Source organism: Vidua macroura, chromosome 25 (assembly GCF_024509145.1).
Source record: "Vidua macroura isolate BioBank_ID:100142 chromosome 25, ASM2450914v1, whole genome shotgun sequence".
Taxonomy (NCBI): domain Eukaryota; kingdom Metazoa; phylum Chordata; class Aves; order Passeriformes; family Viduidae; genus Vidua; species Vidua macroura.
This window is the reverse complement of record NC_071595.1, coordinates 1,463,611-1,481,788: the sequence shown is the minus strand read 5'-3', so window position 1 is coordinate 1,481,788 and position 18,178 is coordinate 1,463,611. Positions and strand designations below refer to the sequence as shown.

Below are 18,178 nucleotides of genomic sequence, written 5' to 3'. Positions count from 1 at the left end.
AAAACCAACCTGCTTCCAGCACGAGGAAATTTTAGGCTTTTCCCTCGTGAATGGTTTTGTGTTGAGAAGGGGGGACAATTCTGCGTTTCACATTTTGTGCCACAGCCACATCTCTAACATCCAAAACAAAGCACTCCAGGCAGCCCACGGGGACTTCTCGGGCACAATTTCCCTGGCAACCAATGCTTTCCCACACTCTCTCACACGTGCAGAACCAACCTGAATTTCTCTAAATCAGCTCTTTATCCTTGATATTTTTTTTTAATTTTTTTTTTTTTTTGGTGGGTTTTTTTTTTTTTGTTTGTTTTTTTTTGGGGGGGAAATGTTATTAATATCAGCCAGGTAGAAAGAAGTTGATTTCCTACCGATGCAGAGGGGTGGAGGGTAATTCCAGCGGCGCACCGTGCCCGGCATGCAGGAGATGTGGGAGTGGCCCTGCAGGGATGGAAAAACAACACAGGGGTTTGGGGGTGGGTGGATGGAAAACAAGGGGGAGAGCCTCTCCCTGTCCTGGCAGGAAAAAAAAAAATCCTTGCAAGATGGATCTGATCCAGAGGGAGAGGCCTGTCACGTCTGGGGTGCCAGAAAAAGTGATGCCTTAAAGAATCTAGAAATAAAACAACTGGCTTTGGAGATAATCTTTCACACTTGGGTATTATCTCTGGAGCTATTATTAGTGTAGGAGGTAATCTAAAGGCTGGTCTTTATCGGAGGAGTCCAAGGGGAGATATGGAAAAATGTCCATAGAATGCCCACCCCTGCAAGGGAGGTGAATACAAATTTACAGTTCCACAAATTTAGCAAATTAGCATAATTGACAAAAATCACCAATTACAGACATAAATAGTGAGGTAATTCAACCATCTCTGAATCCTCCCCCTCAGACAGGGACTAAACTTTGTTGATGAAAATGTGTCTCCAAGAGCTGGTTTCAACCTTGAAGAACCAAGACAGGAAAGGAACCTCAGACCCCCAGCTTGGAGCTCTGGAATGTGTTTTGTCCTTCTGCCTTGGGAAAAGGCAGGGAAAAGTGCTGGGACTGGCCACAGATACAACAACAGAGGTACAAATAGATGTGCAAAGAATATCGAGAGCTGGAATCCTTCTGGTGACGCCTGAAGAGGCTCCCTGGAACAGAGGCTGGACAGAGCTAAAGGAATAAAACAGGATTTATTAAAAGGCCTTTACTAGGGCAGTGCAAGAGGCCCGGCCTTGGCTACACCCTGAGTCAGGAGTTTTACACTTTGTATAAGTTTTGTTCCATTTCCATGCTGGGTTCATTGCCCAGCTCCAGCTCCAGGCGGTGCAGCCCCATCCTCCCAGGCTGCTCTCCTCCATCCCCTGCTGTTCTCACTTTTGGGGCTGAAGCTGCAGCGCTGTGCTGGGCTCTGGGGCTGCAGAAGGATTGCTCTGTGTGCCTGAGCTGTGAGCAGAGCTGCTGGCACTCTGGGTGGAGTTCGGAGTCACAAACCCTGGGAAAGGGGAGAGCAGAAGCTGAAGGCGTGGTTGGTACCTGCAGGGCGTAGCCGGGCTCGCACTGGAAGGACACCACGTCGTTCACCAGGTAGCGCTCGCCGATCTTCAGCCCATTCCCAGGAACCGCCGGCTCCGGGCAGCTGGAGAGGCCCACGGCTGTGGGGAAAAGGGAGATGGGAGCTCAGGGAGTGGGGATGGGGCTGTGCTGAGGGCTGGAGGGACGGGAACACGCTTCTTGTTTTACCCCGCTCCCGTTTACCAACCGCCACCGCGGACTCTGGGTGGGGAAATTTCTGTTTCCTTTGGATTCTCCATGGACAGCCCAATTCCATCCCCACATTTACAGCTCGGAATATCCAGCTGCAAACCCAATTAACAACCTGTGACATCTCGTGTGGGGTGATGGGCTCTCCCTCCCTTTTCCCTTGCCCTTCCCTTCCCCCTTTTTCCTTTCCTTTCCCCTTTTTCCTTTCCTTTCCTTTCCTTTCCTTCCTTGGCCTTTCCTTTCCTTTCCTTTCCTTTCCTTTCCTTTCCTTTTCCTTTCCTTTCCTTTCCTTTCCTTTCCTTTCCTTTCCTTTCCTTTCCTTTCCTTTCCTTTCCTTTCCTTTCCTTATCCTTTCCTTTCCTTTCCTTTTCCTTTCCTTTTCCTTTCCCTTTCCTTTTCCTTTCCTTTCCTTTCCTTTCCTTTTCCTTTCCATTTCCTTCTTCCTTTCCTTTCCTTTCCTTTCCTTTCTTTCCTTTCCTTTTCCTTTCCTTTCCTTTCCTTTCCTTTTCCTTTCCTTTCCTTTCCTTTCCTTTCCTTTCCATTCCTTTCCTTTCCTTTCCTTTCCTTTCCTTCCTTTCCTCCCCCATCTCCCTCTCTTCCCTCGTCTCCCTCTCCCCTCTCCCAGCCCAGGGAGATAAAAGGAATCCTGCAGGCTCCTCACACCCGCTCCCAGCACCTCCCTCCCTCCCCGTGCTGGCAGCTGCCACTCCTCGATAACCTCCTGCATCCCTGCGAGGGCTCCCGCTCTGCTCCAGCCCCACAGAGCCCCAGGCAGGGGGAAAAATAAAAGAGGAAAGGAGCGAGGAGGGGCTGAGTCTCCTCCTAAAGCCCAGTCACGCTTCCCTCCCCCGCTCTGCTTGACCTTCAGAGAGGCAGGAGGGAAAATGGCTTTAAATAACTTCTCCTTCACATCAGTGGCTTTCACTCAGTCCCAAATTGTTCCCGGCTTTGGAGCATGCAGAGGTAAGAGCTCAGCCCGAGTAACACAGTGAGGCAGAAACCTGAGTTTTCCTCCCCTGTTTTAGCTCATCTCTCCCAACTTCCTCCCAGAAGGAAACACAGAAAAAACCCAGGGCTCAGGGCTGGGAGATCCCAATTGTACAAACGGAGCAGAAATCACATTATTTCCAGCTGCCCTGAAAATCAACTACCTATTTAATTTCCTCAGCCAAGGGAACAGACAGGGGCTGATAATCCCCAGGCTCATGAAAAAACCTGGCCATGATTTCTGCAGGAGGGTGCTCAAAGGATTTATTGATCGGAATAGAGGTGGAGAAGAAACAGAGTCACAGCAAGAGGATTCCTGCAGCTCCCAGAGCACAGGCTGGGCACATTTTTTCTCTCCCAATCCTGTGGTGCCCGTAATCCTTCTGGATTCAATAATGGACAAGGTTTCAGTGAGTAAAGGCAGCAAATCCTGGAAGGTTTAGTGCTGGCTGGCTCGAAAGCACAGTCCCAGCTGTGCCAGTGCAGAGGCATCTCACACTGGTTTGGGTGGGAAGGGTCCTCAGCCACCCAATTCCCACCTCCCACCATCCCAGGCTGCTCCAAGCTGGCTTTGGACCCTTCAGGGATGCGGCTCCTCGGGCAGCATTCCTGTGGCCACTTCACAGAATGAACTGCACCATCCAAAAATCCATTTGCAGCTTTGGCAAGAGCCCAACAGCAGTGGAAGGTGGCTCGGCTCCCGAGAGCAGGGCCGTGCTCAGAAGCAGCCAGCAGCCCCAGGCCCAGCAGGAAGCAGCCCTGCAGTGCCCCTGGGAGGGCAGGCTGTGAGCAGAGGCTGCCCAGGGGGTTCGTGCAGCCCCCTCCCCGCAGCTTTTCCAAGCCGAGGCTCCATCAAAATGCACAAATCGAGTTTCATCTCTGTTCTGACCCTGCTTTCCCCAGCAGGAGCGACCTCTGAGGACCCTTCCAGCCAGGATTTTTGGGGATGAGGAATGTGTCCAGGCCTGCCTGCTGTTTCCAGCAGGGAATGTCAAGAGCTGAAGTCTCAGCCAGCCCCTGGCAAGCGGCACTTCCCAAACCCAGATCCCAGTCCTGCACCCATGGATTTTCATCCCTTTGTGCCACCACACAGACACAAAAAGGTGCCACCAAGAGCACAATGAGGGTCATCCCACCCCTCTGCTCCATCTTTTCTCCATTTATCACTCCCTCCCTGGGAGCAGGGAGCCACAGCAGCTCCTTCTCCCACTTCTCCAGCCCTGCTGGCACCTCCCCATCTCCCAGGAGCTGCGGGATCAAGGCTGGAACTGCTCTTACTTTTGTATTCCAGGTGAAAGCCGGCAGCGGAGACGCTGATGTCGGAATAGAAATGCAGATAGAGCTGGTTTGAAGTGCTGTTGAGCAGCGCAGGCACCGTGGTTCCTGGCAAAACAAGAGGTGCACAAAGGCAGTGGAGAGGATCTCTCTCCTCCTCCGCCTCGTCCTCGGAGATTTGCGGCAGGAGAGGCTGACAACACAAAGTCCTTTCAACTTAACGAGCTCCTCTTGGTTTTGATCAGGTTCTTTCTAATGAGGCCAATTGAGAAATACCCAGGGCCTTTCCAGTGGCTGCTCCTGGATTTCAGCCTGTGGAGCTTGGCCACTGACAAGACAAAAAGCACCAAGCGGTGGGAAACAGTGGGTGGAGCACAGGTGCGGGAAAATTCGGGATTCCTTCATTCCCTGGAAGCTGCTGCAGCAGCAGGACAAGGAATTCGGGATTCCTTCATTCCCTGGAAGCTGCTGCAGCAGCAGGACAAGGAATTCGTGATTCCTTCATTCCCTGGAGGCTGCTGCAGCAGCAGGACAAGGAATTCGGGATTCCTTCATTCCCTGGAGGCTGCTGCAGCAGCAGGACAAGGAATTCGGGATCCCTTCATTCCCTGGAGGCTGCTGCAGCAGCAGGACAAGGAATTCGGGATCCCTTCGTTCCCTGGAGGCTGCTGCAGCAGCAGGACAAGGAATTCGGGATTCCTTCATTCCCTGGAGGCTGCTGCAGCAGCAGGACAAGGAATTCGGGATTCCTTCATTCCCTGGAAGCTGCTGCAGCAGCAGGACAAGGAATTCGGGATCCCTTCGTTCCCTGGAGGCTGCTGCAGCAGCAGGACAAGGAATTCGGGATTCCTTCATTCCCTGGAGGCTGCTGCAGCAGCAGGACAAGGCAGTTCCATCCCAGACCCTTCTCCTGCCAAGCTCAGGGCACTTCGGGCACATTTGAAAAATAAACGAGGTTTTGGGCCATTGTTCTGCCAGCGGTGCTGCATTTGAAAGCCTCTCAAAGCTCCCGGACCTTGGCTCCTCCCTGCTCTGCTAAAAGCCACAATTCCTCAGGTCCAAGGAAAAATACAGTTTGTTTTGTAGCCCTTCTCCCAAATCTGGGGCACATCGGGCTGGTCAGGTCACCCTGCCAGATTTGGTGGCCTCACATCCCAGCAGAGCTGAGGGAATTCCCATTTCCAGGAATAAAACCCCACTGGTTTTGTGCTTAAGGCTCCCTCTCATCCCTTCCCACAGGCTGATGGAGTTGAAATTCTCAATCCAACAGAGCACATGATTCCCTTTTCCTAGCTTTTGATGCAGTTAAGTTTAATTTTGTGAGGTGAATAAAACGAGGCAGGAACTGGTGGGCTCGAGTGCCACGTACCAGAGAAGCTCCCCAGCATGGTGGCTGTGTTGTCTCCTCCATCAAACACTTCCAGGGAATCCCAGTTCTGCTCCGTGACAAAACTGATCACCTGGATCTGCAGAGAGAAGCAAAACAAAGGAAAGAAAATGAACAGCACAATTCCTGAAATAATGGGAATAAATCAAATTAATGGCAATTAAAGGGTCAGTGATTGAGTTTACACACTCTGGGGGTTCAGCACGGGCAAAATTTGGACACTTTCTGCCTTTGACCATTCCCAGTGAGATTTTCCAGCTATTTTCCCCCCAAATTCCCAAACAGAAATGCTGTTTTCTGCTGCTGCTCCAGAGCTCCTGGAACTGCCCAGCTCATTTACAGCTGCTGAGAATCCCAGCCTTTTCCCCCCCCCTGTTTGGAGAAATCCCTGGAGACTCTGAGCCTTTACAAATGAGAGCAACCAGCAGCAACCCGGAGATAAAATAAACCCCAAAACCGCCTCACATTAAACAACAGGATTTTAAAAATCCTATCAAGCTCCTGCCTTGTTCCCCAGCTTTTTAGTGGAATCAGTCGAGCTGCATTTTCAGATTTCACCTTTCCCTGCCATGCCCCACAAGGTTTGGAGGCCTTAGGAAGTCGCTTGACTCCATTAGTTGGAGCATCAACACAAATCCTCGGATGAGAAACATCGGGAGAGCTGAGAAATCTGCATTTATACAGAAAAGCAGAGCTGAGAAATCTGCATTTATACCCAAAAGCAGCTCTGCTTGAGTGAGGCTCCCCATGGAATTGCACAGCTTTGTTTGCCAGGATCACCATTAACAGGGATTTTGCCTAAATCCTAAATGCTGGCGGTTCAAAGCCTTCAGTGTCCCATTAAAAACCCAAGTTTGGTGAATGGGGTGAGGGCGAGGCAGAAAATCTGAGCAGAAGCCACCGGTTTTGGGGAAAATCCAGATTTAATCTGTAAAGTCTGGATGAGATTTTCCAACATTGGGTATCTCAAATTAAATTGACAGGCAAAAAAACCCCAAAAAAACAAAAAAAAACCCACCAAACCAAACCAAACCAAACCAAACCAAACCAAACCAAACCAAACCAAAAAAACCCAACAAAAACAATCAAACAAACAAACACAAAAAACCAAAACGAAACCCCGAAACAAACAAACAACAAAACAAAAAAATCCCCCAAAAAGCCAAACAAACAAACAAAAAAAACCCCACCAAAAAACCTCCCAAATTCAAAAGGAATCTTAAAGATAAATCAGGAGAATAAATGAGTTGTACAGCTTGGCTCCACACAAGGAGAGTGCTGGAAAATTGGGAAAAATGAGCAGTGAGGAGACTTCACTGCCCTCAAACTTTGACTACTCATGTGTGAACCCTCTCCCTTTCTCCCCAAATCTTATTCCCTGATTTCCTCATCCACCCCAATTTTCCACTTACCTCTGCCTTGCCGAACATCAAATCAAAACCCTCCGTTTGGAAATAAAAATAATAAGTAAATTAAATAAAAAAAAAAAAAAAAATCAATCCCCCCCACTTCAGCCATTTAAACCCATTTCATCCTTGATTTACTCCGGGTAATAAAACCGGCTTTAAAGTTCCTCCCAAGTATTTTTTTTTAGCAGAAAGTGAGCGGAGTTCACCCAGCAGGAATCGCAGCGACCCCCACGGAGCCATCACTGCTCCCACTGACCCTTTTTTCCCTTTTTTTCCTGCCTCATTACACCCCTATTGTGATTTACATTATTGGAAGTGGAGTGAGAATGAGCGTTTTGTTTGCTCTTACACCGCCTAAATTATTTATTCTCCTCTCTCTCCCCCCTCCTCCAGCTTAACGGAATAAACATTTTTAAGGTCCTAATTCTAGTCTGACATGTGGATTCACAAGGGATCTGCATCTATTTACTGCCACGTGTATAAATTAATTCACTCAGGAAGGTTTGCTCCGGGAATGAATAATTCATGGCAGAAGTGCCAGCTCCTACCCTGATTACATAAAAATCCTGCTCCTGAGTGCTGCTACCAAGAAAGCTTCAATTTCACCTCCTTCCCTGATTTACAGATGTTTAACCTTTAATTGTTGTGCAAAAAGGGGGTAAAGCCATACTGGAATTAAGAGCTAAGAGTGGAGAACCCAAAGGAAGTGGAGCCGGGATGGATCCAGCTCCAGCTCCGGGGTCATTCCCTCCCTGGGGGTGCCCTGAGACCACTCCCTGCAGCTGTTTCAGCTCCTGGGGGGCAAAACCTTTCTCCAAGGGCTCTTTTTTTTTTTTTCCCATGGGAATTTTAAGGGGTTGGGATGGATTTTAAAGCTCATCTTGTCCCAAAATCTCTGCTGTGGGCAGGGACACTTCCCACTATCCCAGGCTGCTCCTTGCTCTGCTCAACCAGGCTTTGGACACTTCCAGGGTTGGAGCATCCACAGCCTCCCTGGACAACCATAACAAAAAACTTCTCCCGAATATTTAATCCAAATTCCTCCTCTTTTGTGCCAGAGTAAGGGTCACACTGAGGGACCTGCTCTTCCCCAAATCCCACCCTGTGCCTCCCTGACAACGCTCCGGGAGCTCTGGCAGCCTCGGGGCCGTGCCCATTCCCTGGGGAGCCTGGGCAGTGCCAGCAGCCTCTGGGGGAAGAACCTTCCCCTAAATCCAACCTGACCCTCCCCTGGCCCAGCTCCAGCCCTTGCCTGGTCACAAACATCACCAAGGAATCCCTGCCTAATCCTGGCTGTAAATGAATGCCCGATTCCAGAGATTTCCACATCAATCCAGCAGCGACTTCCCAGCACGTGGCCGCTCTGAGAGCAGCAGACCCCGAGTGTCCTCCTGTCTGTCCCGGCTGTACCTGGATCCCTGCTCCCTCGGGCACTGTGATCTTCCACACGCAGTTGAGGCTGTTCAGGTAGGGCTCAGGGAAGCCTGGGGACAGGATGGTTCCTTTCCTCTCTGTCAGGTTCCCCCCGCAGGGCACTGCAACGAGGAAAGCAAGAAGGAATTGGCTTTGCTAAAAACCTTGTTAAAATGACAAGGAATCAAGAGCTGGCTGTGATTTAAGGATGAGATTTATAGGAATAATCCTCTTTCCAGTAACTTTTTTTTTTGGTGCAACTTCTGGCTCGTTCCTCGGGTGTGGGGAGCACACGAGGATGATCTTCAGGAGTTGCTCTCCTTCAGAGGAGGTGAAAGCAGCTTTCACCCAGATCTGATTTATCTGAGATGCTGTCCCAGATGTCACAAGAGTATTGGATCAAAAATGTCAATTCCCTGGAATTCGGGGTTAAACTGTTCTTACTCACAGCCAGGCTGGGCTTTGTATTTTATCAGACAATCATGGAATGACTTGGGTGGGAAGGAACCTTAAAGATCACCAAATCCCTTCACCCAGACACCCTCCACTATCCCAGGTTGTTCCAATCCCTGTCCAGCCTTGGACACTTCCAGGGATGGGACAGCCACAGCCTCTCTGGACAGAACCACAAGAGGTTTTAAAGAAGTTTTTTTTACATTTCATTCATTTACATTTACATTTACATTCATTAGTGCTTGGTTTTGCTGTTGATTTTTTTTCCCACACAACACCCTGGGCTGGAAGACACCCACAAGCACCACCAACATCCAACCCTGAACCCTTTTAGGACAACCCAGACAGCAACACCGTTGCCCTGATTTTTAAAAGTGTTAAGTTTTCTTTTATAGCTCTTTTGAAAGTTTTAAAGTTTTCACAAAACTTCTTTAACCTTCTGGTAACGTTTACATATTTCTGCTGGAGTTCTCACGCACTGCTCATGTAAATAATGATTGTTTTGTGTTGTTCTTTGTGAGAAGAGAGAATTGATGGACTGTTGGTTTGACCAGTGTAGGTGGAGAGGTGGCAATTTCACCCTCCAATCCACTGTCACTTTTAGAATTCTGTATAGAATTTATATATTCTATATAGAATTCACTGTTGGTTTGACCAGTATAAATTCTATATAGAATTTTTATATTCTATATAGAATTTATATATTCTACATAGAATTTATATATTCTACATAGAATTTAAATATTCTATATAGAACTCACTGTTGGTTTGACCAGTATAAATTCTATATAGAATTTATATATTCTATATAGAATTTATATATTCTATATAGAACTCACTGTTGGTTTGACCAGTATAAATTCTATATAGAATTTATATATTCTATATAGAACTCACTGTTGGTTTGACCAGTATAAATTCTATATAGAATTTATATATTCTATATAGAACTCACTGTTGGTTTGACCAGTATAAATTCTCTATAGAATTTATATATTCTACATAGAATTTATATATTCTATATAGAATTTATATAATCTATATAGAACTCACTGTTGGTTTGACCAGTGTAGGTGGAGAGGTGGCAATTTCACCCTCCAATCCGCTGTCACTTTTAGAATTCTATATAGAATTCTATATATTCTCTATATAATTCTATATTCCACACAGAATTCTGTAATTCACATCAGAAATAAACCCAGCTCTTTCCCCTCTCTCAAACTCACCGAGCCTCTGCGCCCTCGCCTCGCGTCCAACAGCGACACAACGCCGCTCCCAGCGCCACCCAGCCCGTTCCCACCTCCATCCCCCGGTGCCACCTACCCACGCAGGTGGGGACGGAGGAGTTCCACTGTGCCAGGGCGCCGGGCATGGCCAGGCACTGGATGGCAGGGGAGCCACGCAGGCCGTAGCCGGGGCTGCACTCGAAGCGCACTGCGGCGCCCACGGCGAAGTCGCTGCCCAGGCGCCGCCCGTGCCGCGGCTCCGGCACCGAGCTGCACTGCGTGGCGCTGGTGCGGGGCACGGCTGGCAGCAGCAGGGGAAGGCAGACACAACACAGTTAGTGCAGGGAGCGTGAGCTGTTGGAGCAAAGAGTCGTCAGTTTCGCGGCGGAATCCCCGCGGAGCTAAACCCCACGGAGGTGCTAAATGCAGGCTTGGAAAATTGGGAAAAATGAGCAGTGAGGAGACTTCACTGCCCGCAAACTTTGACTAGTCATGTGTGAACCCTCTCTCTTTCTCCCCAGATCACTCCCCAAATTGACTGATTGTACCTAAAAACCTGAAGGACTGGGGCTGAATCCAAACTCTGCCATTGACTGATTGCACCTAAATCCCAAAGTGTTTAAACCCCAAAGAGGGTCTGAATTCAAACTTGGCCACTGACTGATTGCACCTAAATCCCAAAGTGTTTAAACCCCAAAGAGGGGCTGAATTCAAACTTGGCCATTGACTGATTGTACCTAAAACCCAAAGTGTTTAAACCCCAAAGAGGGGCTGAATTCAAACTTGGCCATTGACTGATTGCACCTAAATCCCAAAGTATCTAAACCCCAGGGAGGTGATGCATGCAGACCTGACTGTTGACTGATGGTACCTAAAAACCTGAAGTATTGGGGCTGAATTCAAACTTGGCCATTGACTGATTGTACCTAAATCCCAAAGCATCTAAATCACAAAGAAAGGATGAATCCAAGCATAACCATGGCTTGATTTTATCTAAATCCCAAAGATTGGCTTAATCCAAGCATGACCATTGATTCGTTGTACCTAAACCCCAAGGAGGGGCTGAATCCAAACTTGGCCTTTGACTGATTGTACCTAAAACCCCAAAGCATCTAAATCACAAAGGAAGGATGAATCCAAGCATAAACATGGCCTGATTTTATCTAAATCCCAAAGATTGGCTTAATTCAAGCATTGGACTTGAACATCTTGGAGGTTTTTTCCCAGCCTTAATGATTTAATGATTCTATACCTGAAATAAAAGCAGCTGGGACATCCAGAACCCCCTCACTGTCTTCCTCCAGAGAACTTCCCCCACATCAAAAGGTTGTTTTTACCCAGGGGAACAAAAGGATTTGGCAGTGGCTTCCCAAGAAGTTGTTTTGTCACCCAACGCAGGAGCCTCCGTGGGGAACCCTTTGGGTTCCTCAGCTCCTTGGGCCTCATGGCCATGAAGGAACAGCAATTGGGAAAGAATCTTCTTTGGAAAAGAGAGAAAAGGGGGATTTAAGTTGTGATGGTGCTGAAATTGTTGATATTCCTGTTGAGTACTGGGAATTACAATCAAAGACAGGAATGAGTCTGGCAGATAAATGAGGAGAAAAACTCATCAAAAAAAACAGGTCTATTTCCAAAGAAGAATTCAATTAATATTTTCTTCTGAGTTGCTTTAAATTTCTGAGTGTTTAGCTAATTAGAGTCTGGCCAGGCAGATCCAAATCAGGATCGCCCTTTCCCCCTTGCTTCCCATGCAGCTCTTGCAGGAGGGAGGAGGAAACTTTTCCTGGTTTCAACAAAACCTTTGATCTGCTGAGCTCTTTGAAGATTACAATCACAACCACGGCTGTTTCACACTCATTAGGCAGGAATTCAAGAGAACAGATCTCTAACTACTCCAAAATCCAAACCATGCTTTGCTTCTCCCCTGGAGAAGGCTCAGGTCATGCCAGTGTCTGTCCCCTCTTTGCAGCAAGAGCCTGGATGTTCCCAGAGATAACTCCAGGGAGCAGGTGGGTGAGAAATCCCGTCTGCTTTCCCACTGTTCCATGCATCATTTGCTATTTACTCCCATAAAATCCCTGAGTTGTTCTCGCCCAGTGCAGCACAAAGCTGTTACTGAAAGGATCAAGGGGCAGGAGTGTGACAGCCCCGAGCCTGTGACTCGCACAGAGGGAGGATTTCCGAGCTGCCAGACGGGATTTCAGCTGCTTACACCCAGCAAAGTGCTAAAAATGCCACTGGGAAGAATTGCTGTGGGATAAATCTCCAAATTCCCTGTGTGACTCCGGGCACGACGCCGGGATGGGGCTGATGGTAATCCTGGGATGTGCAGGGTTCAGGCTGAGTGGGAATGAAAGGGCAGAATACAAAGTACCCACAGCAGCCAGACAGCCCTGCCAGAGCTCTGCTCCCAAAGGAATCCTAATTTCCTGTGATATTCCCTGCTCAGAACACCCAGACACCAAAAGCAGCTCAGGGCACTCAGGACACCCCTGGGAGCGACCCGAGGACATTTCCAGAACACACCTGAACTCACCTTGGTAGACAAAATGAAAGCCTTTGGCTGTGGATTGACCCTTGGAGCTGAATTTGATGAGGATCTGGTTGGTGGTGGCCAATGGCAGAGATTCCCCTGGATGGGGAGGAGGGAAAACAGGAGAGACAGAGGTGAAGGAATGAACCACAGGGAGCAGGTGTTGGGTGTCAGCTGTGACAAAGCTGCTTTCCCTAGCAGGGACAGGGACAGGGGACAGGGACAGGGACAGGGGACAGGGACAGGGACAGGGACAGGGAGCAGCTCCCTACCTGAGTGAGAGCCTGAGAGGGAGCTGAGCAGCCGTGAGTGCTGCGTGGGGCCATCGTGCACCTCCACCACGTCATTGAGCGCCGTCTGGAAAAAGGCAAACTGCCCGAAGAGCACTGCGGGGACAGGGACAGGGACAGGGACAGGGACAGGGCTGACACCGGCCACTGCTGTCCCCAGCATCACCACACTGCTGTCCCCAGTGTCACCACACTGCTGTCCCCAGAGTCATCACACTGCTGTCCCCAGGGTCACCACACTGCTGTCCCCAGAGTCACCACACTGCTGTCCCCAGTGTCACCATGCTGCTGTCCCACTGCTGTCCCCAGTGTCATCACACTGCTGTACCCAGAGTCATCACACTGAAGTCCCCAGTTTCACCACACTGCTGTCCCCATTGTCACCACACTGTCCCCACACTGCTGTCCTCATGGTCACCACACCATCATGCCCACTGCCGTCCCCACTCAATCCCAGTGCTGTCCCCACTGCCATCCCACTGCCATCCCACTGCCACCCCACTGCCATCCCATTGCTGCCCCCACTGCCATCCCACTGCTGTCCCACTGCTGCCCCCACTGCTGTCCCACTGCTGCCCCCACTGCTGTCCCATTCCTGCCCCCACTGCCATCCCACTGCTGACCCTACCACCGCCCTACAGAGCCAGCCCACGGAGCCAAGGCACTTTCATGGAATCACAGAATCCCCTGAGCTGAAGCAGACCCCAAGGACCATCGAGTCCAACCCCTGGCCCTGCCCAGGACCTCCCAGGATTCCCAGCATTCCAAACTGGGATCTCTTTTCCCAGCACAACCTTTGCCCCGTGTTTCAGCTGCCTTTCTTCCAGGCAGGGACAAGGCCTGAGTGACAGCCTGGAGAAATGGGAGCCCTTTATTTACCCCAAACTCCAGAGGCAGCGCCAGCCTCCCCCGGGTTCATTGCCACGACATTTTCCCACTGATTTCCAACCCACTGGGAATTTTCTGTGACTCATCCCCTTTCCCTGCCTACGGAACACGAGGTGCAGAATTCCACCGAGGAACAGTAATTATTAATTAGGTGTAATTGGCTCCCCTTGGGTTGAGCTTTGGACAAAACCTGGACAAATCTGGAATTTTCTCCGACTCCAGCACAAAGAGCACCCAACAGCACCACTTGCCACTGTCCCACCTGCCTTATCTCCAGTTCTGGATGCACTTATTAAAAAATCATCATTAAAAACCCAGCAAATAAGAGCAGCAAGAAGAGAATCCCATAAAAATTCCAAGCATGGTACCATAGTCCTTGGGCACGACGATGGAGTACAGGCACACCTGGCCACTGGTGTAGTTTTGGGGATAATTTGGGGACAGGACGACTCCATCTGAGCCTGTGTACTGCCCTCCACAGGGAGCTGCAAGGGAAAAGATCATGGAGCATCCCTGGAGCCTGGAAATGTCCCCAGTCACCATTCCCTGCTCCAGGTGCTGCTCCCTGAAAGGTCTCGTTGGAAAAATCAGGTTGATCCCACTCCGAGTCCGTGCTGGCTCCACGTGGAATTATCAAACCACTAATTAATGTGGGATTTGCACTGTTCCCCACCTCACAGCTGGGGATGAGCTCCTTTTGCCACAGTTTTCCCTGCCAGAGCCTTCCCAAATTAGGGATTTCATTCCTTCCCCCCCACCAGCTGCCTGATTCCCTTCTCAGCTCAAGTCTGACTGCAAACCATGAAGTCAGAAAAGAAAACAAAATAACCACAGGGAAAACCGAAGGAAAAACCCCTTGTTTTGTCACTGAGCTCTGCCCCTGCTCAGGAACGCCCAAGACTGAGGGTTTGGATTAGCAAGGATCAGGTTTAGCCAGGGTTTAAGTGGATTCCTGACTCCTGCCAGGCACTCGGGATGTGTCAGGCACTGAATCAGCCACGTCCAGTTTCCCATCTGTCTCCAAAAAAAACTCAAAAAAACCTCCCAGAAACCAGCTCTTCCTGTTAAAAGAAGAGCTGTTAAACCCCTGAAAAACGATGACAACTAATTCCTGGTAAAACCCCTAAAAACTTACGGAAAAACCAGAAAACCCCTCTGAATTAACACCCACTTTTCCACGGGCGACGCGTCTTGAGCAGATCCTTCCCCCTGCCCCTTCCCGTGGGATTTACCTGTACAGGTGGGGCGAGGCTTGTTCCAGGTGGGTTTTCCATCCCCTCCCATGACACAGGTGAGGGTGGGGCCCCCCTCGATGTCGTAGCCCCCATCACAGTAGAAGGTGATGGTGGAGCCCAGCTTCAGGTCCGTGCCCACCCTGGTGCCGTTCTTGATGGACCCCGGGTCAAAGCAGGACTCCCGGGGGTTCTCTGCAGGAAAAAGAATTCCCAGGATTTTTATTCCTCTGACACAGCTCCTCTGCTGTTTTGAGCAGTGAAATGGGAGTTTTTTTTAGGTTTTTTTTTTCTTTCACCTGGGAATTTGTGGGATTTTAACAAGGACTGGCACCATCTGCAGGGTCTGGATTTGGGATTTGGTTTGGATTCTGGCTGCTCCAGACCCTCCTGTGGAGCACTGGGAGAAGGGAGGCTCCAGATCCCACACGGGCACCCAAAATCCAAGCAGCAAGGCAGAACTTGGATTTCACACAATCCCAGGATCGCTGAGGCTGGAAAATCCCTTCAGGGTCATTGAGTCCAAGCTGTGACCCATCCCCACCTTGTCACCAAGTGCCACAAGGACAAATCCTATTTGAGATAGGGAGGCCCTGGCACAGAGAAATCGTGGATTCCCCATCCCTGGAAGTGTCCAAGGCCAGGCTGGATGGAACTGGGAGCAATCTGGGATAGTGGAAGTGTCCCTGCCTATGCAGCTGGATGGGTTTTAAGGTCCTTTCCAACCCAAACCAGTCTGGGATTCTTTCATTTATTCCCTGGGCACCTCCAGGGGTGAGGATTCCACCCCTTCCAAGGCCTGACATCTTTCCATGCAGAAATTCCTGCTGATGTCCAACCTGAGCCTCCCCTGGCACAACTGGAGGCTGTTCCCTCTCATCCTGTTGCTGTTCCCTGGGAGCAGAGGCCAAACCCCACCTTGCTCCACCCTCCTGGCAGGTAGAGAATGAAAAATTCTCTGCCCTGCAGAGTTTAAAATCCCATTTCCACATAAAAATTCCAAGGAACACTACAGATCTGTCGGGACCTAGCTATTTCTTTCCTTATTCTTCTTCTTCTTCTAACAGCTTTTTTTTGGGTTTTTTTTTCTCTTTAATTTTTTTCCTGCCTGCAATATAATTAGAGGCTTTGATTAATCCAGCTCTTTTGTCATTTTGAAATTGCTCATTAAAGACGAGGGCTTTTCTGAGAGCAGTGGCTCTGGGAACAATTCAAGTGTGCTTAAGCATTAAATCAGGGGCTCTCAGATTTTGGGGAAGGTGTGGAAGGAGAAACAGGAAACTGTAAAGCCCACAGGTCTTGCTTTTGCTTCTCTGCACGAAAAATCAGATGATCCCATGTTTTCCTGTCCACAGCAGCTGCACCAGGTGATCCAAGTGAATGGGGCACAAAAGGATGGGATTTTTTTTTCCCCCAGAGCATCAATTCTCTGTTTTGGGAGCCACAGACTGGTCAACCCCCACTGCCCAGCACACATTTGTATCCTCAGCCTTTAAATCCTGAAATCCTGGCTTCTCCCGTGCTCAGTGGGGTCTTGATGCACAAATTTTGGACACCCTGAGCACCACTTTTCCTCTTTTCCTGTTTCACTCCACTCCTCTTCACCTCCCTCCCTTTCTCCACCCTCTGCTTCGGGGGTGGCGGAACACCAGAATTCCCCCTGGAAGGTGTTTTCCACAGCCTCTCCCAACGAGAGATTGCTCCAACAAGGTGGAATAATCTGGGAATAAGCCCAGGGAAAGCCCCAGGTAGCTGCTGGGCCAGGTGTGCCCTCAGCCCTCACCTGTGTACTCGATGACGAAGCCGGCGTTGCTGACGGAGGCGTCGCTCCGGAACGCCAGGAAAAGGCTGTTGCTGCTGCTCTCGATCCTCTCCGGGAGCTGGGAGCCATAAAAACTCCCAATCAGGGGGCTCAGGGAGTCAGGCCCGTCGTAGATGTGCAGGAAATCATAGCCAGGCTCCAAGCTGAAGCTGCAAAAGCAAAGGAGGAGAGCTTGGAGTCGGGACACGTCCCTGGAGAACTCCGGGTTGAGGTCCTGGGATGTGGAACCCCAGGGCAGGGATTGGCTGCAAAGTTCTGCCAAGCAGGACGTTCCTGCTCCAAAATCCTACTCCAAAATCCTGCTGCCTCCATCCCACATGTGAGGAATCCAGGAATGGGGATGGAGTCAGGAGACAGAGCCTGAGCCGGAGCTGCTGCAGGGATTCCCGGGCTGTACCCCGCCATGTTCTGTGTATCAAAGAGGAGCTGCCACTGGAAGACGAGGATCTCCCCCCCCAAAAAAAGTCTGGGAACAGGTTATCCAGGGGTATGGGACAGTTCCATCAGCCTTGGGTTGGTTCCTTCCCAGAGTTCAGACACCCACACCCAGATTGATCCCTCCCCGCTCCGTGTCCCCAGGGCCGTGGCACCGAACCCTTGCGTACTCACACGTTGAACACCAGGGCAATGACATAGTCAGGGGACACTGTCAGCTTCCAGTCACACTCCTTCCCTGGCGGATACGGCTCCGGGTACTGCGGGGACAGGATCACCCCAGCCGGGCCAGTCAGGATCCCGCCACAGGGAGCTGCAGGAAAACCACCCAGCGTGAGGCTTTGGAGCACAGAGACTTCCAAAGCAGCAAATGGGAAGCAGGAATGGGAAAAGATGGAGATGTGATAGACAGGGGGGGTTGAGATAGCACAGAATCCCGGGATATTTTAGTGGGAAGATGTGGAAACCCAGGGCAAGGGGTGCTCTGACTGCCAGGAAAACACAGACTTTGACCCTCATTCATGGAAAAGCCTCCAAAGCTTCAAAGTAAACCAGAGACCACAAAAGTGTAAAATAGATTGTAGAAATTGTAAAGAGTAGCTTAGTATTAGTCACATGGGTGAGAAATTTAGATTTTAGGACTTTTAGTATGTTGTAGATGGGGACAAGGTGGAGGGTACAGGGTGTTGTCACGAGATCCTTTCTTCTTCCTTCTTCTTTTTGAGTTTGGGTGGTATCTTGTAACTGGGGAGTGTTGGAACCCAGGGCAGGGGGAATATCCCCCTGTGTGCCCTGGGGTGCTCTGACCCCCAGGAAAACACTGACCCTCATTGATGGAAAAGCCTCCAAAGCCTCAAAGTAAACCAGAGACCACAAAAGTGTAAAATAGATTGTAGAAATTGTAAAGAGTAGTTTAGTATTAGTCACATGGGTGAGAAATTTAGATTTTAGGATTTTTAGCATGTTGTAGATGGGGACAAGATGGAGAACACAGGGTGTTGTCTCATGTTCCTTTCTTTTTCTTCTTGGGTTTGGGTGGTATCTTGTAATTGGGCAGAAAAATCCGCATTGTGGACCTTTAGGGGTC

General features: G+C 49.7%; 1 protein-coding gene across 1 annotated transcript in view; it reads right to left on the bottom strand.

The window, feature by feature from the left end:
- The window catches only part of CSMD2 (CUB and Sushi multiple domains 2), a 308,910-nt gene that overhangs the window by 49,890 nt on the left and 240,842 nt on the right, over positions 1-18,178 (bottom strand). The window contains exons 29-40 of the mRNA XM_053998582.1: positions 17,266-17,404; positions 16,618-16,805; positions 14,835-15,029; positions 13,971-14,087; positions 12,697-12,810; positions 12,428-12,523; positions 9,989-10,192; positions 8,210-8,334; positions 5,373-5,469; positions 4,007-4,111; positions 1,514-1,632; positions 366-435 (exon numbers count right to left, since the gene is read on the bottom strand). Of these exons, the coding sequence (XP_053854557.1) occupies positions 366-435; positions 1,514-1,632; positions 4,007-4,111; positions 5,373-5,469; positions 8,210-8,334; positions 9,989-10,192; positions 12,428-12,523; positions 12,697-12,810; positions 13,971-14,087; positions 14,835-15,029; positions 16,618-16,805; positions 17,266-17,404 (1,569 nt within the window). The remainder of the gene's footprint in view (positions 1-365; positions 436-1,513; positions 1,633-4,006; positions 4,112-5,372; positions 5,470-8,209; positions 8,335-9,988; positions 10,193-12,427; positions 12,524-12,696; positions 12,811-13,970; positions 14,088-14,834; positions 15,030-16,617; positions 16,806-17,265; positions 17,405-18,178) is intronic.